This window comes from Dermacentor albipictus, chromosome 1 (genome assembly GCF_038994185.2).
Source record: "Dermacentor albipictus isolate Rhodes 1998 colony chromosome 1, USDA_Dalb.pri_finalv2, whole genome shotgun sequence".
In the NCBI taxonomy this organism is placed as follows: domain Eukaryota; kingdom Metazoa; phylum Arthropoda; class Arachnida; order Ixodida; family Ixodidae; genus Dermacentor; species Dermacentor albipictus.
This window is the reverse complement of record NC_091821.1, coordinates 436119385-436145274: the sequence shown is the minus strand read 5'-3', so window position 1 is coordinate 436145274 and position 25890 is coordinate 436119385. Positions and strand designations below refer to the sequence as shown.

General features: G+C 48.5%; 1 protein-coding gene across 1 annotated transcript; it reads right to left on the bottom strand.

The window, feature by feature from the left end:
- On the bottom strand, positions 1 to 25890 carry LOC135907170 (uncharacterized). The gene is made up of 3 exons (XM_070537062.1): positions 25821 to 25890; positions 4474 to 4830; positions 1 to 2153 (listed from the first exon to the last, which is right to left on the bottom strand). Exons 2-3 carry the CDS (start codon positions 4810 to 4812, stop codon positions 2019 to 2021), a joined length of 474 nt encoding a protein of 157 aa, XP_070393163.1. The 5' UTR covers positions 4813 to 4830; positions 25821 to 25890; the 3' UTR covers positions 1 to 2018.

Sequence of the window (25890 nt, the reverse complement as noted above, 5' to 3'; positions counted from 1 at the left end):
TCCGTTTGATTAGGGAACCTTTATTGCTGCATTTTTCGCGTGCAATAAATAACGACGACTATTTACAAGGACGCGCAGCACGATATGAAACAATAATGCACAGAAAAGCGACCGCGCACATACAAATGCGGACGGTGGGATTACTATAGTACTTGTGACGTCACGGACAAAATGCATTAATGGTTTCAGCCCAGCTGTTTCTCAACTTGAAAGGAAATATACAATAAAATGCAAGTGCCGCCGCTGTGCAAGTGATGTAACAGCTTCTATTGATTTAAAATGCACGCAGTTGTAACAGCCGATACTTCTACCGCTCTGAATGCATTATGTCTGGGTCACTGAATGTGAGGTACCGCTTGCTGTCAACGCGTTGAGCATTTACGCTAATTTAATCCCGCAACATCTTTTTGTACGTGTTTTTGTTCGTTTTGTCCGCACAGTTTGCCGTGCGGCATACTACGGTCGTGTACCGTCCTTCTGCGCAGAGAAGCTGCATCAGTGGCCTGGGGACCATATTGTCTAGAAATAATGGTTCATGGTCTGTGGGATGATCTGTCCGTATCCCAGAACCTCTGAGCACTTTATGTCTTGTGGACAATATCCCTGGAACACACAGAGGGAGAAAGGATGCATAGAAAGGAAGGGAGGTTAGCCAGAGGTAGTTCTGTTTGGCTACCTTGGACGGGGGGGGGGGGGGGAGGAGTATGGGGATACAAAGCGAAATAGAGTGGAAGAGGAGAGATAGATAGAGAAAGAGAGACGAGCACAAACAAACCGCGTACACTATAGAGCGGGGTGCGGCGTTCTTAAAGTCTATCGTGAAGGCCTGTAGACCGCAGGAACCTTAGTAACACATATATTGTGGGTCATGCCTTGAAAATTACGCCTTTTAAACACCTTCAAGTATACAGCATCATGCGTATAGCAGTGTCGTACAAATACCACATCTCGAGCCCTTTGAATAGATGTGAAAACTAATCCTCCAATTTGTATGTCAAGACAGTGTGTTATGAAACCATCCCGACAAAATTTATGGGTTCAAGCCCTTAGAACCTATTCCAGATATGTGCTGTGAAGAGCAAGTACCGCGTTCCTTGCTGCATGCATGCTAAGCAGTCGCTCTGTACATTTTTTATCCATGACAGTGTCAATGCAATAACTACAGCAAGGTGGTTCGTTGCATGGCAACCATGAAAGCAAAACTGGTGTCATTTCAAGGACCGTGATCGTCGCTATCTGTTGTACTGTCTTACCTGAGAGAATACTCTGTAAGAGTATTCGGAATGTGTTAAAATATTTCTAGTATCAGACTGCAAAAACAGACGTGCACTTTCTTTCCTTGATCGATCATTCGAGCAGGCGACAACAGAACGCGTTGCACCATGGCGCATGACGTTCAGAATTGTAGAAGCCTAAATGACAATGTCTTGACAATCATTCTTGCAGTATATCGGAAGATTGCGCTGTTTGCACTGTCAAGTGAAATGATCACTGGCTCGCGGGCAAGCAAAAAAGAAAAAAGAAATGTTGGAGAAACTGAGCGTACGTACGTGTGAGGTTGACCTCTGAGCAATGGGACCCCACACTAAGGATGACGCGTCCCGCGCTATTACTTTAACATACGTGACATCATTCAACCATAAAATACGAGACACGGCAGGCAACCGAAAGTCAACGCGTGCTTGTCTTTGTCACTCGCCTTTTGCACTCGGACAGTGTGTGATAGTTCGCACTACATGAGAGACGCTGTTTCGGCCAGCCGAAATTGCACAAACAGAGAAAGGCTACCAAGATCCCCAATCCGAGAATCGAACATGCTATACTCCCGCGCGCATCGTCGTTCGTGCTGTTAAAGCTACAGTTACGTGACTTGAAAATGCCCCTATGCGCATCCTGGTGCTCCTATACATTGTCCTGCGTTTGTCTTCACCTCCCCCCTCCCCTCAGCACCGTCTTCCTGATCGCAGCCACTGGCTGCTTTCTACCCGTTCCCTCCAGGTACAGTGAGTGGCGTATGCTCAGCCCTGCTGGCTGTGAGGCTTGGAGCTGCTCGTGGCGGCTGCTGCGGCGGCCTTGTAGATCTGCTGCTGGTGGTAGAGGGGGTACCGCTGGTTGGTGGTGTGGTACACGTGCTGCTGAGGCTGCTGTTGCTGCTGGACGAAAATGGAGTAATAAGAAAAAATAAAAGGTGTGAGTCAACTTACGAAAGCTATCAATCTCTCATCGCTGGCGGAGGAAACACTAGAAGCTCGATCGAGATACAGTTGTATTGTACGTTCCAAAACTGGTACAGCGCAAAATAGAAAGGAAGAAACAAGCCGAGCCTGCCAGAAGAAAGAACGGAGCGCTGACTTCCAGCTGGAAGTCAGCGCTCTGTACTTTCATCTGGCCGGCTCGGATTCTTTCTTCCTTTCTATTTTGGGTTGTACCAGTTTTAGAATGCAATACGAACTCGCCCAATCCTCAACCCTAGTGAGCTATATTTCATGCATTTTTGCAATTTCTACTTATACGAACACTCAAAACCTTCACTTTGTTTAGGGAGATATGGAAGAGACGGAGCAGGAAACCCGGGGTGGAAGCATGAACAACTCTTATCTCCCTAAAACTTAGTCCTTCCGACGTTTCGCTTCATTCCAGCAGTGCCATACCAACCAGGTCAGCCGGCAGCGCGAGCTCAAACAAAACGAGTGGAAGAAGCTGAAGCTGGCAAGCACGCTTCGCCGATCGTGGGGTGGACGTGAACGCCCGTGCAGTGGCCTAGAGGCCACTGGACGAGTCATTATCGAAGAGCTAGCTCGTTGCTTGCGAAGGCGTTTTCGAGGTACTACTCGGGCGCCGAAGTCACGCTTGGGCGACTTTCCGTAACCCGTTTACCCCAATAGGTGCTACTCCGCGAAAGGTGGGTCAACCACAGGCGTGAAACTTTCCCACATCGCTGACGGTAGAAGGTTTGGAAGCATTGTTAAGAGTAGAACCTTGTTTCCAAAAGTAAACGCGTCATGGTCTCAATGTGACAAATCAGATGGCAGAAAAGCAAAAAACTAAAAATAAGAGAACAGGGCAGAAAACCCGTTGACTCCAGCGAACATGCAGAGATGCCGATCTAGACTCTTGCAAGAAGCTGGAATACATCCTTATCTTATGACGCAAGATGATTAGTATTAGGCCTCAAATATAACATCTTGGAACGAGGAAGAGCGCAAGAAAGGCTCAAAAACAACTATAGGTATACGGGAAGGCTGAGTTCAAGGGACGCAGTATTATGTTTGTAGAAGTTTTATCGCCCTTTGAGCTAAATTATAACACGAGAAACGATGAAAGAACGAATTTTTATCAGGAAGCGAAGGAAATTAATTTTTTTTGGCGAATGAACGGGCTCGTAGCCTATATTCTGAAGTAAGGGAAGTGGGGGACGGGCTATAGAGAAGAGGAGGCGGGGAAATCTCTACCACCATCGACGAATGTGAAATGCCCTGAAGGACTTCACGTCTACGTTCAATGCAAGAGTAAAGCCTTCTTACTAAAGGAGGAGGAAACAACGAGAGAAGGCAGGGATGTTAACCAAAAATGCGTCTGACTGGCTACCCTACTCTGGGGGACGGGAAAGAGGGAATAGAAAGATAAGTTAGAGAGAGGGAGGGGAAGGCAGGAAGACAACCAATGTTGTTATAGATCTTTCGAACTTTCTTATCTTACAAAATTACCTCCGCTGAGCCACATCTCGAGGCATTCTTATACTAGTATTAGACGAATATTTCAGGGCTTTAAGACGAAGAATAAAATGATGTCATATAATTCGAAAACGACATTTGAGCTTACCCGGTCGCATGCGTGCCCATTACTTTACTACCGCAGTCTTAATAGAGCTGCGGTTTACGGCTAAACACTTCACTGTTTGGTAGAAAGGATAAAATATGCACCAAAAAGATTTTTTTGCGCACGTGGGATAATCTTCAGTAATGCTACTTTTGCACAAAGGCACCTGACAAAGAGTCGTATATGTAATCATGTCAATGCTGGCGTGATTTACCAAATTTGAGTGTGATGTAACACCTTTTAGCCGAACGGTGCTTCCTGCTTTCTCACAGCAGATCTCGGATTTCCCTTATATACGTATAAAGTTATAACAACAGGGTATAACAGAATACGCTGAACCAAAGCTCAAGCGTGCAATGTCAACACCAGTGTGAAAAGAGAAACTCTCCCTAAACGTACGTATAATCAGACTGCTGGGCTGAGATGAGAGGTGGTTATATATCATCTCTGGTTTCAAGGGTCTCCACCAAACTCGTTTTGGTCATCTCGTTTGTGACGCGTTTTGAGAGATCTCACGACTGGCCTACGGCCATGCTCTGCCATCTAGTGACCGTACCCTTACCCTCGAGCACACTTGAAGCGGCGTCATTTTAATTGATGGTCCGTCATTGGGGAAAGAGTCGAAATCGAAGCCGATCCTCCGGAAGCACTCACCACATCGTACTTGATGTTTGCTCCGTCGAGCATCTGCATTATCTCGAGCACCTCGCGGGGCAGCTCCGTGTAGCCGTGGCGCTTGGCGAAGCCGAATACGTTGGGTATCTGCGATACCACCGAGGGCACCATGCGCACCAGGCTGACGACACCGGTGGCCACCAGGAAGGGTACCACCATGTTCGAGATGAGCGGCTCGAAGCGCGACAGCATGCCCGTGCGCCCGGTCACCTGGTTGTCGCTCCTCTCCTTGATCGAGGCTAGACTTCGCGCCTCGATGCTCAGCAGCAGAGGCACCAGCGACAGGCCGCACAGGCACAGGAGCGTTTGAGTCTTCATGTCCACACGCACGGAAAGCTGCAATGGGGAAGCACACGCATTCGTTACAAGAAAGCTCATTAGGTCGACGTGATTCGCGGTAGCACGGGCTGACTGTTCATTTTGTTGTTGCTGGTCGTCACCGAAGCATCGACACACGGTCGAGTAGTGACGCGACGACAGAAAAAGACAGTAATATATGTATTGGAAAAGCGATAAACTCGGTTGGCAATGCTGCCCCGGACATTGGTATCGACTTCAGCATTGAGGGATCAAATCAAGGAGACAGACACTAAACTTTCACAATAAAAATGTCCCACGCACTCTGCTCCTGGGGATGTGCTAGATACGGGACACGTGCTTTTGGTGTACCTCGGCATGGGTGCCACGAGACGGAAGACATTACGCTACCCGAGACAGAAGCCCGATGTACTTGAGCACGTTTTGCGAGAGACAATAAATTCCCGGAGTCATCGTTGCAGTTTCTGCGCAAACTGCAAGGTTTACTTTGAGCCTTCCCACGATATGCTACGCGGGGCACCTGACGAGTTATAAATCAAAGAAATAATTAAAGAAAAAAAAAGACATGAGACGAATGGTGAAGGTCAAGCTAGACGGGGACGATGATGCAGATTATGTCCATAAAGGGTTATGAAAGGCTTTCTTCGATACCCAGATATCAGGCCCTGTTGTATTAGAGTGAGTGAGATATGAGAGAGAGAGAGAAAGAAGAAAGGTGGGCACACAGAATAGCCAAGAAAATTCTGGTTGGCTACCCTGTGTGCAGGGAGGGATGCGGGAGCAACAAAAAAAAACTATAATGGCGAGGAACGTGTGTCGGCTCAAGAAGATCTGCACTAGAACGTAAACTTGAAGTTACAAGGACATCGAGAGCTCACTATTTTCAGTATGGTCTTGGCCCTGACATTACGAGGACCTGGTGTTCATGTAGCACTGGCAACCCTTATATGTAGCCAAAACATCAGTGTTTAATCATTTCTTCGCTGAAATACTTGGTGCTTCTTACTTGTCTTCAAGTGAAATTTCAAGTATGTTTCTCAGCTTTCATATCCAGTTTGCGCAGTGGTCGATATTATGTGCGAGTGTTGTATGTATCCGTGTGGGCATGGTGTGCACGTGTAATAAATCCAAAGAGGAGGTGTATAATCCTCGAATGTCCTTCTCTCTCTATATATTTAGTCGCTTGCTGAAAGTATGTGCCTAACAGTCGTTTTACCCAAGTCGAGTGTATCCTTGAAGAATACAACATCTCAAATTTGGAAGTTCTTCTACTTACACTACAAATGTTGCGCGACAAAATGGGATACTGAGATAAAGAAATGAACACAGCTTTTCGATATGGCCTGCTGTAAATTAATTTAAGAAAGTTTGATCTCGCACAGGAGGGGCGGAGGCGGGGGCGAGGTGGAGGGGGGAGGAGGACCAATGAGAGAGGTGGTCATATGACCTTGGTACTTTTGAAGCCACAAAACCGCACACTAGATTTTGCTGTAATCCTAGAGATTGCTGTACTTTGCAGGCCGGGCATAAGCTTACCCGCAGTGCCCTTTCTAAGACGAAGTATCTAAGGTACTTTACCCTGGGCTAGATTACAAAGGAACCAGAGCCATACCCTGGATCATATGTGCGGAACAAATCCCCACGGATGCACGGATTCAAATAGAATTCGCATTTTATACAGCATATCACAGATAAACGCGCGCGAGGTAGTAGCGGTCATTTCCTCATAACCCGCGGAATCTCTTTTATTGTAGGCTCATTTTCGGCAGACCGGAAATATCCAGGAAGTATAACGCGTATGCAACATTTGCACAGAGATCATGCACTCTGGACTGCTTGGAAAGCACTATGACGGTTATCAGCTGAAGTCGCAACGCTCCCGACACGCTTTAAGCTCACGAATTTAGTTCAAGTTTGAGTGTGGCACTTCCTTTAAGCGTATGCTGAGTAATGTTCGTGAAGAACTTAGACAATGAACTGAGGTCACAAGGCGCTTTTGAAGTGCCAGAGGTTAGCTGAGCTCAAAATTTTTGTAGCTTCTTGCGGATGATTCTATGAATACCAATACCAAGAAAACAACGAAGCAAGAAACGATGCTATAAAATTGACTGAGTACTTCGCAAAACATTATACCTTGTACTTGTCTCCCAAATATGATAACATCGAAGTGAAAGGTATGGCGCACGTGAGGGTGCATTGATCTGTGCTCGTGTGGTCGACCAACTAGGTCACCCGATTAAGTATTCCATATCCAGGGCACGCGTCTCGTCGCTTCAACGTCGTTCAGCTGTGCGTAGATACAGTTGCATAATACGGCTCAATTGAGTCCCGCTGTGTGCAAGGTTTCCTTACTAAATTTCATAGATTCAGTGGTTCTTTAAACAGCACAAAAGAGAAGAGTAAACTGAATCATCAACTACAGAACCACGCCGACTTTGTGTGCGATCTCGCTGAGCCCACCATTAGGTACTCGGTGATGTCTTACCTGAGTTAGTCAGAGATCTGGACGAATCCTTCTCGTCCGAGGTGCTTATCCTCTTGTGCAAAGGCGGCGAAGTTCTCTGGTGGCTTTGAACAAAGTCGCTGGCGTCTCCTCCGGTCACTGACTAAATCGTGCGGTCTCCGAACGAGCAGGCCTGTAGGGATGCGAGGTGCCTCGCAAAACTGTCTCGTCCGTTACGGGAGGATGTCGGTCAGATTTGGAAGGTCTCGTATCGGGCGCAGTGGCCTTTTAAGCGGCCTCGCGCTCTCCACACCTCCTCTCCTCTCTTTCTTTCTCCACCGTCCTCTTTCCCTTGCGGAGTAGCTGCTGCGACTCGATGCGCGCGGAAAGAAGGATGCGGTGCTGCTTAGCGCGCCCTAAAGAAAAAAACAAAAGCCTACCTAATGCGATGCGGCGGTACGAATTGCCGCGTGCTTGTGTGCGTGTGCGTGAGTGCGTGCCTGGAAGAAGCTGGAGCCCGCGCGCCATTCTGGGAGCGACCTGTCTTACATAAGCAAACGGCCTTGAACTTTCAACCTCGAAAAAAAGAGGCAGTGGTAGCGGTGATGCTCCCCGGCGAAACCCAGAAACTAACGGCGCCCGAGCTGGGAGGGGGGGAAGGGGGATGGTGGTGGTGCAGAGAGGGCACGCGTTAAAGGTCGCCGTTCCCCTCTTTGAGTCGCAGGTGAGAGAGGGGATGTTGGAAGAGGGGGAGGGGTCGAGCCACGCGGCTTTCTTTTTATATTTATTTTTGCTGCCGAAGCCCGGCGGTGATTCGGGCAGACGAAGAGAAGATGCGCTCAGCAAAGCTGCTCGGGGGTCGGGTGCGGTTCTGAGAAGGTTGTTTGGCTGGCGGTGGGGACATGCTTGCCTAGTGCTGGGGAACGCCCGATTCGGTCCGGAAATGTGGGGACCTGAGCGTTTCTTACGCCCGTATTATGCGTCTTATGTTTTGGTCCCGGTCGCGACATTAGTTCCGCTCCACTTTATAGAAAGTTTTCCGAGAGTATCTGAGGTGATGGAATAATGAGTAAAAGAAAGCTATGCGCGAGTCCTAGAAAAAGAAAATGCCTCGGAAATTCTGTAAACCTGGATATAGGCTTAGTGCTGTTCGACTGTAAATAATTGAGGCCCTGAACCAGCAAAGTGTATGAACATGTTGATATATTAACACACGGAAAACAAGAGTTCAATAACATCGCAAGGGAACAATTGTCTGTTAGTGGTATAGTGAGCCTCTCGAACCAGTGAAGGAATGCATTTATCAAGACCAAGTCATCACAGGGGACCAAGCAGCATCACGAGCAGAAAATCTTTTGGCTATGAAGAACAGGTTAGGACGCATAAGGCAGGCACTTTCCATTCGTGAGTGGCAGGGTCTCACGGGGCACTTTATTGCGTGTATGCACGACACTGATGCCAACTACGGCAGCCAGAACGTTGCCCAGGGTCTGGCAGAGCCGATTAAGTCGGCCATGATGGATCGTCCCCTTGGTTTCGTAATTTCTTGAGCCAAGCGCAATGTGCCCCCTACTGCGGAGGCTTTCTAATCCTCCGCGCGCGGGCTGCGCATGCGCCGTTGATACCGTGACAGCACGACGGCGGTGGCGGCGCCCGCGGTGCGAACGCTTCCCGAGATTCCGCAGCAAGTACAACAATGAAATGATGCCCGTTCCAGAGCAACGACCGGGCTAAACTATACCCCGTAGAAGCTGCGTGCCAGCAGTGCAAGGTGATTTGCATATAGATGGCATGAGATCGAGCGATGACGCAGCAGCTGTCATGCAACTAGCTTTGGGACGTTTGCACAATACCCGCAAAGCTCACATGAGGGGTTAAGTGCCGAATGTTACGGTAGTCGTGGCTATACTGTGCCAGTTCTGCCTCAATGCACTCTTAAAGCAAACGACAACATGCGTGATGCGCCGAAATTCAGGTCGGTATTTGCGAAGCGGCAAACAGAGAAATGTTAGCGTAACATGGGGCAACGCTGAGCTGCGCTGACACATGCAAGAAAGTTGCACACGCGCTAAAGACATGCAATACTTTCTACACTTATGATTTATAAGTGCGCTCGCTTGATTACTCGATACACTGAACTCGTCAACAGTGCATCCTCATGGTTCCTACACGATGAGCATTCCGGAGGCTTGCCCGTTCATCGACGCTTTAACTGGGACGAAGTGCTTGCCTTGCAGTTGTCTCTGTAATATTTTTTCTTTTCTCTACGTGTTAATTTGATGGCGGTTTTCTTTATGATATGCGTTGCACTTAGAATACATTAGAGTTCGGAAAGCTAGCAACACGATGCCGGCAAGATTACCGACTGATTGAACCTGAGATTTAACGTAGGCAGGTACCAATTAAAGTGTTCTTGCCTTTCATCTTGCATCGAGGAACATAGGGACAATAAACGTGGTGGTGATAGAACACGTTATAGAACCGTGGCACTTTCCTGGCTCTGAAATGTGTCCTCTTAAGGCACTTGTAGCCTTCGCATGGGAAAGGGGACTCAATGAGACTGTAAATAACTTTTGTGCTAACGCATTTCGCGCAGATGCGTTAATGTGTGTGCTTGTGTTTGTGCGCGTGGTGTCGGTGCGTGTGTGCATGTGCTTGTCCGTGCGTTGTGTGTGTGTGCGTGCGCATATTTTTGTGCTTGTGTGTGTATGTGTGTATGCATGTGCTTGTGCGCGCGTATCACATTTAAAATCACAATTAAGGTCATGGGTGATAAGTAATGCGCACGTTCTTTGAAGTTTTCTTCGGGATTTGAAGCATACGAACCTGATTGCGAACTCATCTCTGATGTCAATGTGTATTTTTTCCCTGTTGATGCAATAATATCTTTTGTTCAAATAATATCTTTTGTTCACTTTTGCAATGTCATTTTTTTCCTATTTTAATTTATTTGTACACATATGAGTACTACCAGCTGACTGCCCAGCCTCGCACACAAGCAATGTTGCTTATGCGGGCTGGATCTGTAACCATGAGATGACTGGATATAATAAAGATTATTATTATTATTATTATTGTTATTATTATTATTATTATTATTATTATTATTATTATTATTATTATTATTATTATTATTATTATTATTATATGTGCGTGCTTATGCGTGCGTGCGTGCGTTTGTTTGTACATGCGTGCGTGGCGTGAGTGTGTGTGCGTGCGCGCTTGTGCGTCTGCGTGTATGTGTGTGCTTCCGCGTGCCTGCGTGGTCTGCGAACGTGCGTGCGTGCATGTGTAAGACTGTGTGTGTGTATAATCAGTCAGCTATGAGTGCAGAAAGTAAATCTCAGACATTTTACGATGACCCCGTCTGCACCATTTTGATGAGTACCATCGGTCCCCCTCGAAAACTCAGAGAGCATCACTGTGTGCTTTTCCGCCGCTATACACAAATGCTATCGATCGACCAGCGCTGAATGCTCTAGAGTGTTTCGAGCAACGAAACGCGGCCGCAGCGCACTGCACATGAGCTGTGAGGTCGACGAAAGCCATACTGAGACGCGCGGCGAACGGCAGTGAAAGAGTCGGGCCGGTTCGGCCGACGGCTTTCTGCGGAGTGAACTCGCGCGCCGCCGCTCTCGACGCGAAAGTTCGCCGCCGTGACCATTGTTCGAGCTTCGCTCTCGACCCCGTTTCTGGGCCGACGCTGTAAACGTGACACGGTGACGACACGCACGTGCACCGCCCGTCGCACGACGTGTTATGGCAACTGGAGCGAGTGAAATTCGCCAGCGGCGAGAAATCGTGAATTGCCGAGCCTATTTTGTTTGCTGCTCCATACGATCGGGTTGTCGTATACACGGCACACACGTCGTAAAAGTTATCCGGACGGGTTTCCACAAGCGCACGAATCTACAAATCACAATCGACGGACGCCCGGTCGACTTGCGAACTCGTGGTGCGTACATCGCGGAGATGTCATGATGTCTGAATAGGACAGAATCAACGATGCGGATCCCGAAGTGTGATGTTTGGAAGCGATTTACTTTGCTGCTCTACGATTATGTTGTCGCACACGACGCTCATGTTGCAACTACTACAATATACAAATCATGATCGGCGGACGCCTCGTAATCTTGCGATCATGTGGTGCATGCATCACCGATGTACCTTTTATAATTACGTCTTATCAGCGCGGAGTTATTGTGAACCATTTCACAGACCTAGCCCATTAGTCTGCGTTATTAAACAGTAACATAATATGGTGAGAAGATCTTATGTTTGCCGATTCCGGTGTCTCCTTTTGCCTTGAATCTACGTGCATCGCTTACTGAACTGGCATCCCAAGAAGTCTCTAGCCTAATGTTTGAAAAATAATCAGTAGCATACGCAAGAAAATTTGTCGACATAGCGTCTTTTCTTTCAGTTAAAATGCAAATATGCATGGAATTTCAATCTGTGTCACTATTCTGCCTTTCGGACTTAACATTGCTTCACTCAATCTTTTCTCATGAACCTTGCGTTAGGTCACGATCGTAGCCTGACTTTCTGCGGAGTAGCATAGCGAATAGCTTTATTGTGCATGTGTGTAACTGGGGGTGTATGTGTTGTTTGTGTGATCGCTATGCGTACAATAATTATCACCCAGCGCGTGAAACAGCATGTCAGCCAATACGCAAAGCTAATATTTCCTACAACTTATTCAACTCAGCATCTCTCCCTCTCTAGACTATTGTGCCACGCCGCGAGCCTATCATCGAGGCCACGAGCCTGTAATAGTTTCGACTTACAGGCGAAGCACTGATTGCGATAGCAAATAATTAGACTGCTTTAAGAAGTAAAGGTAGCCATTTTATCAACTGCATAACCTGCTGTAAACTTTCGCTTACAAAATAAACTACCAAACACGGTGTCACGCGCGCACAGGCAAACACGAACACATAACCTCACAAATTTGGCGCTCTCTGCTCAGCTCTAGCTAGTTTCTTTATCGGCAAAGGCTAAAAAATTGGCTCTATAAGGGCCTTCTGATTATTTGAAGAACGTTTACTGAGTCACAGTGGCACAAAATACGAAACAATACTTGGAAATATGTGATGCCACACTGACGTGACGGCCTCGGCGTCGGGCTTTCGACGCAAGGTTAGAAGAATAAAAATATAAAAGAATTGGATATCGACGTTCTTTTTTCGCGTAGTCGGCCACTTATCGGGAAATTAACGAGAACAGAGTTTTCTAAACTGATTTAGTGCTTATCTTAGGGTGTACTTTTACGCCTACCCTCGTCAGAGCCGCTTTCTTTCCACACTGTCACCAAAAACTTGCGGCGCTTCCCTTAGTTTGCTCTTCTCTATTTTGACAGGGGTCCCTTTGAGCTCCGGCAGAACTACGCTGGCCCTGTGCCTTCAAAACATGGCATGCGACCACGTGTTGGATGGGCCAAGAATCGAGTGGTTGTATGCTCATTTAATCACTCCAGCAAAATGAGCTTACTTGAACGTTCCAGTGCATTGTTTTCTTTTTCAAGCGACAAGACTACGGGGATATCGATAAAAGAAGATACGGCAAAGAAAAAAAAATGTCGAGGAGGCTAACCAGGGGTACCTCTGGTCTGCTAGATCGCGTAGGAAGAACTGGGTAAAGGGATCAACACCTGACAAAAAAGAAACGTCGAGGAATATCTATAACTGCTCCTGTACACGAAGGTGCACATCAAGTTGTTCTTGATCACAGGCAACGTAGACGCCTTTGCAGTGCTACGGCGAGAAAAGATGCATTTCTTGGGCAGTAATACCATGGAAGAGCGACGAAACTCTAACAACGAATCATCGGAACTATTGGAGCAGATGAGTATCAAGGAATAAACACTATGCCCGTTAACACCCCCAAACGTTTATTTCCCATCAACCAGTTTCGTCATTTTCTCTTTTCTTTTTTCCATGATAGGCCAGTAAACTGGTTACACTGCGTGGAACTGCGCACTAAGGGCATGACAGAAAAAAACAAGTGCTGCACATAGCTATGGAAACGTTTGTCTGACCGCAGACCCGCCGTGGTTGCTTAGTGGCAATGGTGTTGGGCTGCTAACCTCGAGGTCGCGATATCAAATCCCGGCCGCGGAGGCCGCATTTCGATGGGGGCGAAACGCGAAAACACCCGTGTAGTTAGATTTAGGTGCACGTTAAAGAAGCCCAGGTGGCCCAAATTTCCGGAGTCGCAACTATGGCGTTCCTCATAATCAGTAAGTGGTTTTGGCACGTAACACCCCGTAATTCAATCTTTTTTTTTTTTGGTCAGCCACATGTCGTTTTCGCTTATTTTGTGTCTCACCCAAAGAAGTGCTCCTTGGCTGTAGCCTATATTCACTGTACGAGCGAATTAGTTAGAAAGAAAATCATCCAGCATGCCCCGAGACATAATGATGCCCCTGGCGCTGTTCGGCCCCGTGACGAAAGTTTGATTGCGTGGCCTCAATTACGCAATGGTTTGCAAACCCGGCGTTTGGGAATACCTCGCCATCGATTTCGACAGCCGCACGAAAACGTAAGGCAACGACGTTGGCCACTGAGGTCACCGCTCTTCTTAAAGGGAGTACAGTCGCCTCCACCCGCGCTTAGCAGAGCCTGAAAACATAAAAAAATAAAAAAATAAAGAAAAATAGAACGACGGCGGTCCGTTTTGGTGCGGCTTCGGCGCCGATGCATACGAAACTGCGGGTGAGCGTATCGCTAGCCCAGAATCAGCAGAACGAGCTCGGGCCAACCGGAGAGATCTAGTTTCGTGTACACTCAGCGATGCAAAATGGGGAAACGCGCGCATCCTCGTAAAGGGGTGTGGTGCTTCAAGCGTCACGTAACAGAAACCCAAAAGAAAGATAACACAAGTGCAGAAGAAGAAAACGTAAAAAGAAAAAAAAAAGAAGAGGGAACTCGACGCCAGAGAGAAAACTATACCCTGCGCGCATCGACGCATCCTGCTTCTCACTCCACTTCGGTGCCGCGGCAAAAGAAAGCGGGCCACTAAAGAGGGCTGCCAGAAAGGTGTAATGGCCCGCAAGGACTTCGAGTGTTACCTCGTTATCTCCTTCTCTCTTCTTTTCAAGACGTCGCGATGGCGTAAACGCGCACGCACAGACATGTGCGCGCACACGCACACACCGACAGCGCAGCCCGGCTCAGCCGCGATTCGACGACGCGTTTAGCGCAAAAAAGGAGCAGAAAGACAGCAGGTAGGCAACTCGCAAATTTCTCAGGCAAGAAACTAGGAGGAGGGGGAGGCTGGTAAGAAGCGATCCCCAGTCGTACCCCCGTCAGAGCTGCTGCCGCTGGCGACGGTGCATGAAAGACTGAAAGCGCGCGCCGCTGCGATGTGCTCTGTCGCGCGCCCGAGCAATCTGCTTGCGCTTCCCGCCGCGCAACTCCCAACTCCCCGCGCATTTCGAGCGAGCGCAACACCCAAATGGCGTCACCACTGCCGTCGCGTCAGCTCCGCACCGCATGGGGCGTGCTGCGCATAGCTGTACTTTTCTCCAGAAAAAAAAAAGTACGATAGAAGCAAGAAGGCGAACGAGGCGGAGCAGGCCAAAGGGACCAGCGCGTGTCTGGTCGTTCCCGTTTTCGGGCGCCGATCGCTTAGCATCCTGCCGAAGAAGATTTTCACACCACGGCGGAGGACGGCCGTGGCTCACATATGCAGGTGCAGGCAGATAGGTAGGTCGCCGGGGAAACACACACGCGCCTTCTCGCAATCTCTTTCGCTCGTGGCGCAGCATCTGGTGGCTCGCAAGGATGAGGAGGCTTCTCTCGGCGGCACCCCGCATCTCGAACAGGATATCGCGACTGCGGCGCCGCAGAACGTATGCACCCGGCCGCGAGTTTGGCTCCATTCATTGAAAGCGACCGCGATTGACTGGCTGGCTCGCTCCTCGCCCGATATTCCTGTTGCGTGAGCCGAGAAAGCAGGTAAAAAAAAAGAAGAAAAGAAAGAAAGGGACCAATCGATGCCTCCTCTTCGATACTCCCGAGATCCGCTCGTCTATATATCTGTGGCCGCGGCCGGCATAAAATATAGGACGGGCATGCGGGTCGGAGAAGTGGTCAGTTGCGCGCGAGAGATTTCTTTAGCGTACCGTACTCTTTTTTTTTTCCGCCTCGTTCCTTCGGTTTTGTTAGGTGGCGTCCCGGGCTATTAGCGCCAGTGTGAACACGGCCGGATCGGTGTCAGAGCCTAGCGGCGACCGTGCGGAGGAGGCCCTGCGAATGGATCGTTAGCTTACGTGAGTCACTGGGAGAGCGAGCGCGGGCCAGTGGGTTTTCCCCCCCGAACTCTGCGCTTCAGCTTCCCTCCCTTCGTCTTCTTGACCGGCATTTCGCCTAGTTGCGCAAATATTCCGCTTGCTATCGGACGCATTTTGAAGCATCGATTGAAACTATGTAGCAGTGTCGGAAACTGCCCCCGTATCGCGGTTTGGGAGGCCTGATGCATGGATTCGCGTACGAGTATCCACATGTATATAAACTTTTACCTAATGGCGATCAGACGCCTTCCAACGAAAAAGCGGGTCATTTTCTCAGTAAAACATGTCTAATTATCGGTATTCTTTAGTCAAATAGACACTCCGAGCGATGCTATTTCAGACATGCTTTGAGAGGTGCATGAATGCATAAAACCATTGACCGAAACAGGCATAAACCATGCGTAATCAAGGATTATTCAACGCACGCTACAGCTAAGCGATGTTGACAAACTGCGGAACTTGCTGGTAGTCTTAATTGTAACAACTGGCATAAGGACTAGCGGTGCGTCTGATTGTGCTGTTGTTGTTATTGCGGTTGCTTTTTTGTTGCCTGTCAAGTATGGCGTGTACCGACGGAGGGGGATCCGCCAGGGTTCTCCGTGGAAACCCAGCACGAAATTACTTTATCTTGCAGCAAGCTTGATTATATATAATACCAAAATAAAAAATAAATAAGGTCCCATTAAACATTTATTATGCATTTGTAACCCATTCGCCCCCTTCACCGGGCAGTAAATGGTATTGTGTAGGCTTTCCTTACAGTTAATCTTATCTAGGTGGAAAATATAGGCGGTATCCTTGATACTATAGTCGTCATTATCGGTTCACGGAGGCCTATAGCCCGCGCGAAAGCACAGGCAGGCAGCAATCGCTCGGATTGGCGTGTCCGCATGCCGCGTGCGCTCTTCTTCATTCGTGGTAGCTCGCGCTTTTTCGTTTAACTTCGAATGGCCTTCATGCGTGAACGGGTACAGACAGGCTTAGAAAGAACAACGTCACAGATCTGGAGATAGCAATAGAAAATACTCAACGACCTGAAACAGCCGTAATCGACGCAATTAAGCGTCACAGACGGCACTCAAGAAACACCGTGACAATATCTTTGCAAGACTAAGTAGTCATCACGGGGTGAACGGGTACATTTAGATATTGAAGCTAGAGAGATGTATATCTGGAGATACGGATACGAAACTTTGAAACATTCTTAATTTGAAACAGTCATGATTGGCGCAACTAAGAAAACAAAAAAAAAGGTGGGAGCAGTGTAACGCCACGCTAATTTCCCCAACTCAAATGACCATCGTGAGCGAACGGAAGGAGATCCGCAATTAGGATTCTTAATGCAAAGCACAAAATTTCAAGATACGAATAGCATACCTTCAAGAGCATGAAACAATATCATAACTGGCGTGTTAAGTGTCGACTGGGGTATTTCAAGGGGGGGGGGAGGGTGCAAAGGCAAAAATCTTGCACACAACTTTAAAAGAATCAACGCTAGAACAAGTCTCGTGTCTATTTTTTCGTTGTTTGTGTTTCCATGGCTCTTGCGTACGTGTTCGCGAGTGTTGCGCTTAAAATGTGGCACAACTCATTTGCAGCTGTCCTCATTTGCACCTTCCGAGGAACCGATGTCGCCTTCTTTAATCATTGCTTCTATTATGTTGGCCGCTGTTAGCACGATTATCACGTCACAGGAAAGGAGTTGCTGGCACCGAAATTTTCTTAAATGTAAATAAAGAAAACACAGAAAAATAAACAGGCGTCTTGATACGCTGCGAACGCCGCAGTGAAGACGAAGTCAACGCCAAAGCAGTGAGGGAAGCGGAGCGAGGGAAAACAACTCCTTCCTGCGAAGCGCTTGCCGCACCTAATTGACTCAAGCTTGAAAAGAGTACGCGAGTCCATCGTTCTTACAGTTCCTTTTATTTTATTTATTTTAGGGCGAAGCACGACGCCAACAGAGCGTGAGACAAGACCAGATGTAGGTGATGTGGCATTACAGACCGAGTCCCGCTCTGCGACAGATACACATATCTGGCATCGCCATGGCACAGTTACACAGAACGTGTCACAAAACGAAAGCGCCGACAAGCGGGCGCAGCGTTGCGGGCGCTCTGCCCCAAATCGAGCTGGGCTGCCGACGCGCCCGCCATCGCCACTCAGGCCTCAAGCGGGTCGGAACGGCTCAAGCTTTCGTCCGCTAATATCACCTTCCTGCGCTTCAGGTGTGGGGAATCGAGTAAACGGACAATAGGAAAAACAAAGATGACAACCAAACGGACAGGAAAAGAATACAACAGAACGCGTCGGAAATGAAGGGTGAAAGAAGATCGGCAGACGAGAAAGACAAAAATATATATGTATACAGAGAAAAGAAAGGACAGAGAAGAAAAAAGAAAACAAAGAAGAAGAAGAGTACCCTAGAAGCATCATCTCGCTGTGTACGTATGTACCTCGCGAGAGCGCGTCTATATGTGCGCGTGTGTGCGTGCGCTGAGGCCCTCATCCGTCGGACGCAGTGCAGTCCGTCCGTGTTGGTGGTGATGTTGGTCAGCCGCGCTGGTCCAGCGAGTCCGGAACACCGCGCCAGTCGGCCTCATTGTCTTCGGCGGCGCGAGTGGCGGATACACCGGGCGAAGACGCAAGCGCGCGTTCGCGGGAGGACGGAAACGCACAAGCGCTCACCGCCGCCGTGCCACCCACGCAGCCCTTGTCTCTGCCGGCGCGTCTCTCACTCGCGGCCGCTGCAAGGTCGACCGAGTACCCGGGATTCCAATCCGCTCGGGCGGAAACCCGGCCGGTCTCGCACCCGTGAGCCTAGGAAGTACGCCTCCGATGTCTCGTTGCTGCTGCTGTGGTTTTTATGCGAAGCATCCTAGCCGCACAACCACGCTCTTCCTTGCTGCGCTGCGCGCGGCCGCGTAGCTACCATATGACGTCATAACAGCTGCAAAAGCGGAGGCTCAACTCGTGCGCTCGCTTGCGGCCGCGTAGCTACATAGCCGGGTCTCAGCTCGTGCGCTCGCCTGCATGAGTTGTTTCTTCGTCTAGTCGAACCAAATATAGCCAAGGAACAGCAGTTCACCAGGCTAAACAGTGGTTCAACAACTAAAATAAAGGCTAGTATGCTTCGCATCCTGGGCTTAACCTTAGCTAAGCCACAGCCATTTTTTTATCATCGGGTTGTAAGCGTTTGCCGACGACCCATTTTTTTTTATAGTTGTCAGACAGTACCTGGTGCTTCTCTTGTCTGTTCTTATATACAGTACGTGCTCGTGCATCTCATTAATGCGTACTGCGTTCCATACATAGAAATCAACGCTGTGGAGGCTAGAGACACTTCTTGCAGTGGCTTCATGCGCACTTGGATGTAGTTCGACGTTTCTTGACCGCAATCGTGCGCAACTGTTCTTTGTGTAGGCTCAGTATTGAATGAAACAAGCTTTGATCCTTAGAAAGAAACGCACTGTGCACACGGTGTATGGCTAATAATGCGTTGATTTAGATCATTCTTTATTCGTGTTGTTCTTAAAGGGTTTTTCATTCGCAACCCTCGCAAGGAGCCTCACGTGCATGCTCGCGCGAGCGAACGCTATTGGCGCACAGCGAAGCATCGACAGAACGCGCGGAGTGATAACTTTTCTTGAACGAACTTCTTGCATAGCCTCCACCACGTTGACTGCTATGTGTGGAAAGGAGTATACAGACTTATATAGTTATATAGTTCCGGGGTTATATAGACTTGAATGTACAATCCTGGTCGCTCGACGAAAAGACCATGGTAGAAGTTCGCAGTTCCCAGAGCCAACCGAGCGGTCGGTCATGCATGCGGGCCACTCGTTGCAGCGGCTAAATCCACTTTTTGCGACGCGCTCAGCAGCACACTTGCAAAAACAGTTGATCTGGTCATCACGTTGTGGCAGTGGTAGTGTTTGTCAATGAGCGTCGGCTACACAGACATCGGGATACAATTCACCCAGAAACACAACCTGCTGATGTCGCGTTATGTATGGTCGTGTGGCTGCGGGCTTGTTTGTTAGCGCCCGTGTGCGTCTATTCTGTCGTATCTAAGTTCCGAGAGACTTCCACCATGATTCAGAAACACAATGTACGTTGTATTAACTCTATGAGTATAGCACCACTGCGATTGACCTTTCATGTAACTGACGCAAACTAAGTAGCCGGTTCGTTCTGCGATGTACACACCTGCAGTCGCGTGGACGCTTTAGAGAACCCTTAGATAGCCGGTTCTGTCTGGCTTTTTCACGAAAGAGCCTCTTTTGGCGTGCTCATTTCATTGATGAACTTGGGAAGCTGCAGTCGTCGTAAGGGCAGCGAGCGGCAAGGAACGTTGCAACGGTGTGTTATCTCCCTTTACGCAGTCAATCCACGAAAGTCATTTTTCTCATTTTTGTGACGTCATGATACGCACAACACTGTGCTAATTTTCGCGAAATGCGAGATAAAGCAATTGAAAGAAACGGGATCGGTTGATGCTTAGGACACCTCTGCTTGGGCAGCCCCACTCTACAAGAACACGCCTTACCTTAATTGCCATTTCATGTCTACACATGTATCCTTCCCTCCTCTCTCTCCCTATTATCTTTGTTTTCCCCCTTTCCCATTCCCCCAGTGTAGGGTAGCCAACCGGACGTTATTCTGGTTAACCTCCCTGCCTTCTACTTGTCTCTTTCCCACCTTCTCTACACGTGTATGCACACCACAGCTGTCACGCGTAATTGAGAAAAGGATGCGTGTCCGATATAGTTGGCCAATCAGATCTTGTAATCACGACTAGTTAATCAGTGATGAAACCGTGCAGTGCCACGCAGATAGGCTTAGACAACGCTATAAGCAAGAGTGTTCACCGGTCAAACCTGTATGCAGGCCCACTTCCTGAGTGGTTGTTAGAAGTGAATTATAACGCGGAATCGACCCGCGTAACGGTCTCTCAACGGGAGCTCGTTTTGCTTGCCTTCAGCGTCGTTAGTTATATATACCGACCCCTCCCTCTCGCACGAGAGATAATTAGCCTCTTCTTTTCGCCTCTTTCTGTCCTTGCTTTCTAAGCATTTTCTTCTTGCTCTATATTTGCGCTTACGTGTAGTAGACCTGCCGAACAACTTTTTCTTCAAGTACAGGACAAATAAATTTCAGCCTGGCGAACCTGAGATTATCTTGCGAAGGAGTTCTGCACAGTCAATGACACTTAAATGGCTCATATGGGAGAGAGAAAGGTCGTTGAACGAAAACTCGCTGTGCCAGCTACAGTTACTTTCATAGCACATCTAAAACGAACATAAAACATAGCATAGCAGCTTGTACGTCTGACACTTCGGAATGGTTCCCCGGCATTTGCTATCACGTTTCGCCCTCACACCAAGTTTTATGGTGAGCCGATGAAAGAATTTTCACAATTGGCTCTAAAGATTCACTCGTCAGGTGTCATACCTTGACGACACCATCTCTGCTCTAAAGATCTCACCAAAGCAAACCGCCTGTGTAGATGACAACCTAACAAATCTGCCGCGATTTACACGCCTACAAGTCTTGGATGTAGCGTAATGTCGTTAATCTATACCACTGTATCAGCAAAAACATCCCTTCAAAATTTCTCGATGTCTGCTTTGTTAGCCCCACCGATCTGTACGGCTAACGTATGCGGAGGCTGCTTGTGTTTAGTGTGGGACGGTAATTACTGCCATTACTGCCATTTCACCCCCCCCCCCCCCACACACACAAACAAACACACACACACACACACACACACACACACACACACACACACACACACACACACACACACACACACACACACACACACACACACACACACACACACGCGCGCACGCACGCACATGCGTGCGTAGTAAGTGATCCAAAATAAGCGATGATGGTAGTTGCATGTTGCCAGCTCATCGCCAGGTCACTGCGGCCCGACGGTGTAGCATTCAAGGAGGAGGAAAGGAACCGTGCCAAGTCGAGGCTCACCGTTGCGTCGTGTCGTAGATGAGGACTAATAAGCGCCAATTTTGGTGGTGCGACGATTTGACACTTTTGCCGTGCCTTATACGGGTGAGTGCTAAGTGAGGCGAGTACACGAACTAGAAAGCAGCCAAAGAAACGGGAGAAATGGGCTAAATTAACTTAATCGTGTTTGGTGCCCGAACCCTAGTTATAGTTCAGATAAAGAGGAGGAAGTGAAGCGGAGGAGGTCATGTAATCCGTGGAAGAAAGGATAACTACCGGCACATCAATGTAGCAGGACGGGAGCCAGAGAAAAGGAAATGCAGGCTTAGGCCGCAGATAATTGCTTGGCGGTGAAATGGAGGACATTTTCCGGCCTCGGATGGGTTCGATTCACGCTTGGACAGAGGTAGAACATCTGTGGGACAGGCGTTTGTTCGGCTGCGGGCATATTTCGTCTGGTAATGATGGTAATTACGTTGCATTTATACAAATCAAACATCTGGCCGAGTGTCTCGGATCTATAAAACGAGATGCGCAAAAAGCTTCTGGCCGATTCCCGAAGCTACGTCAGCGTTTTCGAAAAGCTCCAAAACGTTGGGTTCAATCAAATAGCGGTAATTGATTGTTGTATGTTTAATTTTGACCCTATCGTCACGAACTTTATGTGATGGAGTTGGGCCTAGGCCATGCACTTTGACCAATGTACGCATGAGGCACAGGCTTTAAAAACTACGAGTTCAAAAATATATATATTTTTTTACTGCACAGTAGCCAAAGCCCACGACTGATGCTTTGTAAGCGCGGGTAGCAGTGTGGAGGTCCAGTCTCCCTTTTGTGTCCTAACTTTGCTAATTTCACAGTGGATGCCCCCCCCCCCCCCCCAACCCGGCCCTCCCACCCTCTCATTTTTTCTCTCTTAGAGTGACAGCGGATATCGACGATGCTCGTAAATTAAGTTTTCTTAGGTTACTAAGGCGCGACAGTTTATTTACCTTATAGAATTTGCTAACACTCTCCAAAAACTGCACAATCGGCCGTTTTCTGTGCAGGTGCTGCTGGAACACCGCCTGCATCACTCGTCGGCCCAAAGCAGTCAGGGCGCTTTTGTGCTTCTTGAGGACGACGGGCTTGTGTGAACGTCTGTGACTATTAATTCAATTTCTATTAGACCACACACGTCACCGAACTCACAGTTAATTTCCTTACATTCTTTCTCTCCCTGCCATCCTTGTTTTCCGCTTGCCCATTCCACCGATGTAGAGTAGCCAACCAGACCTTATTCTGGTTAAGCTGCCTGCCTCCTGCTTTTCTCTTTCCTCCTCAATCCTAAATTGGAGTAAGTCTTACCTTGCGGCCCATGGTGGATCAGTACCCATGGGCTCCTGTCGCTGAGCACGAGGCCACTGATTTGACTTCCAGCTATATTTCGGTGGAGTCGAAATGAAAAAAGAAAATACCCTTATAGTTAGAATTGGGTGCAACGTTAACATCACGTGGTCAAAGTTGATCGGTGTCCTTCGACTACGACGCACCTCGCATATGCCACTACGCAGATGAGGGGGCATCAAGTCCCACGATTTACCGAATAAGTTTGCACCAATAAGGGTTTGTTGGCATGATGCAAGAGCTCGGTAGTCCCGCCTTTTTTTTTGTATTTCGCTGCGCACCGTGCCTACAGCCGCGCAAGCGTAGCAGGCCTGCAGCTGCTCCTCCTGTATCATATCTGCATACGTACATAAACACGGTCCAAGCTCCCAGGACAAGCAGACGCAAATCTGGCGCACGCGGTCAGTGCGCTAGCTGGGAAGCAACGGCGCACAGAAGCCGTTGCAGCAAGTGTTCGCGGGCTAACAGGCAAGTATATCCTCGCCACCGCCGCGGTGTTATAAATGGCCCCGCAGCCGTCTGAGGCAGATACGCGTCCAACAGTGGTAGAGTACGGGTGCACCCTTATCGGCTGGCGCTCGTCTGCAGTCTAAGGTGACTCCGGCGCTTCCTAACCAGATTGGCTCGCCGCAGAGGATTACGGTCTGGCTGTCGGGGCTCCTGTACGTGCCCGCAGGGCTTGTTTGTATACGCTGCGGTACCGTCGCCGGCAGGTCTGCGCGGAGGAGTCATCTTTGTCAGGGATCGCATGCACGTCGCCCCCATGGTCATTACACTCAGGTCACCAATTATGAAGCGCTAGCCGAGCGCGCGGAGGGGCCGGTACGTTAATTGCATACGAGGGTGGCTGGACAAGGAGCAGTGTAGAGACGGCTTGCGCGGTAGCAGAGTGGCACTGACCTTAGCGGGCAAACACGTATACGTGAGAACGGGAACTGCAGCGCTTATTCCACAGGAACGTCAACGCTGTTTAGGGGCGCGTATTAGTAGCCGTGACTGTTGATTTCTTCTCTCTCTTTTTTTTATTTTTCTGTAAGTCCAGGTAGCGCTGGTCTGAACAGCTGTGGACCGACGTGTTGGTGTCCCTTATTCGATTACGTTCGCTCGAATGGCATGGGTGCAGCCATTGGTCGGCGGCCTCACGAGGTTCTGATCTCAACTTCAAAAAAGTGAGGTAAGCTAGACATTAAGGCTTTTGCAGACACGAACGTGCCCTAACCCAGTCACCATGGATAAAATTAATCCGGACTGCGGGGTTTCAGTCTATAGTAGTAAGTGTGGGGGCTTGCTCGAATTAGAACACATGCTTTGGCACTGCTTGGCGTTGGCCTGTGATGGTTCTCGAGGTGAACAGTGGCGGCAGCGGATGCCGCACAGTGGAGTGCTGGCGGACCAACTCAGAGGGCCCGTGTGACGGCAGAAGGGCTCGGCCTCTCTGTCCCGACGTGGGAGCGGCCCGCATCAGTCCCAGACTGATCCCTCAGGACCTAAATAAAGTTGTTCATACCATACCATGCCGTAGTTTAGCGACTGTGGAAATTTCGATGAATGAGCTTAACAATTTTGACCTCAATGCCATGTGCCAGTTTCAGTTTGAGCGAGGCTGAAAGTTCGGTGATGCCGAACCTTAACTTGAATGTTCCCCGCGAGCTGCTTGGGTACGCATCTGCTTCTCATGAACAAATAAGACGGTGGTATTACTAGATTTTCTTCTAATGTAAATGTCTGAATCTTCAGACCTAAGTTTACGTGCAGATATCGCTCACATGAGTCATGTAATCTTATTCCGCTGTATCGTGACTCACTTCTTCCTTTACACTGTGTCATATTCATTTATTTCCCTGTATCGTGGCTTTGCGTCACCTATATCAATGGCACCAGAACATGTTTAGGCCAGTTTATGCATTGGAAACCCAAATGACTAAATACATTGAATATTCAATATCAGATCTCGAATTCACGAAATGATGAAGCTTATAATCTGACCACAACCTCAATAATAAAGCGGGAACAATGTGGTAGGTTGATCATGTGGCGGACGTTTATGTTGAGGCGATTTTTCTGATATAGCACGTCACTCTCACTGAATGAGGTAGAGATTAAGCGAAATCAAATATGACTGGACGCTAAGACAAGGTCGAACCTTGTGAGATCGTTCGCCCACCTCTCGATGCAGTGGCCTTGCCCACCCCATTACCATCTGTAAACGATAAAGAAAAAGAAAAGCACCAGATGTTGCCAGAAGGGCGGCTACTGAGAAAAACGTGTCTACAGATTTAAAAGCATGCGAGCGATTTAGAACGCTTATATGCAGAGTACCTACGGGAAGCTTTGCTTGCGAAAAAAAATGTGCTACTGCACCGCGGGAACACCAGGATTCAGGAAACTTGTTTCCTAATACCTGTAGAGAATGCGCAAATAATGTGCCTCGATAATGTAGTGAAGGATGAGGTCAGGCAGTTAGGCGGACGAGCGACAAACTGGGGAGATAAAAACTGTTGATTGGAGAATCCAACTTGTGCCCAAAGAGCCGGCTGAAACTTGGCAGCCACAGTGCCGACCCCAATAGTTGAATAAAACTTGGTGCTGGGTTAGTTGGTGATGCATTCTTTAAAACTGATGGTGGCGCTAAAAAGGACGCACACACGATGAAAAGACGCCACGACGACGAGGAAACGCGTTTCTTCGTCGTCGTGTCGTCTTTTCATCGTGTGTGCGTCCTTTTTAGCGCCACCGTCAGTTTTAACGAAAAAAAAAAATAAAGAACACCAATAGTGCAATCGGCGATTGTCAGACCAAATGACTCGGCAGTAGTTTAGGAAAAACATGACGAAGGCGGGACATGAAAGTTCAAGACGATGAGCAAAATGAGAACAAGGTAAAAGTGAAAGCCAACCTTTTGACAAGTCGTCTTACTTTTTTCAAGCTGACGTATGCTTTCCTCGGCGCACTGTATGTAAGTAGGGTTCTTCTAAATGGGGGAGGG

Bases quoted from the DNA above. Each gene is read 5' to 3' on its own strand.
- LOC135907170 (XM_070537062.1), bottom strand. From the start codon at position 4,812: ATGAAGACTCAAACGCTCCTGTGCCTGTGCGGCCTGTCGCTGGTGCCT. The intron at 2,154-4,473 runs GTGAGTGCTTCC...ATTTTCGTCCAG, and splicing joins CAAACATCAAGTACGATGTG to CAGCAACAGCAGCCTCAGCA.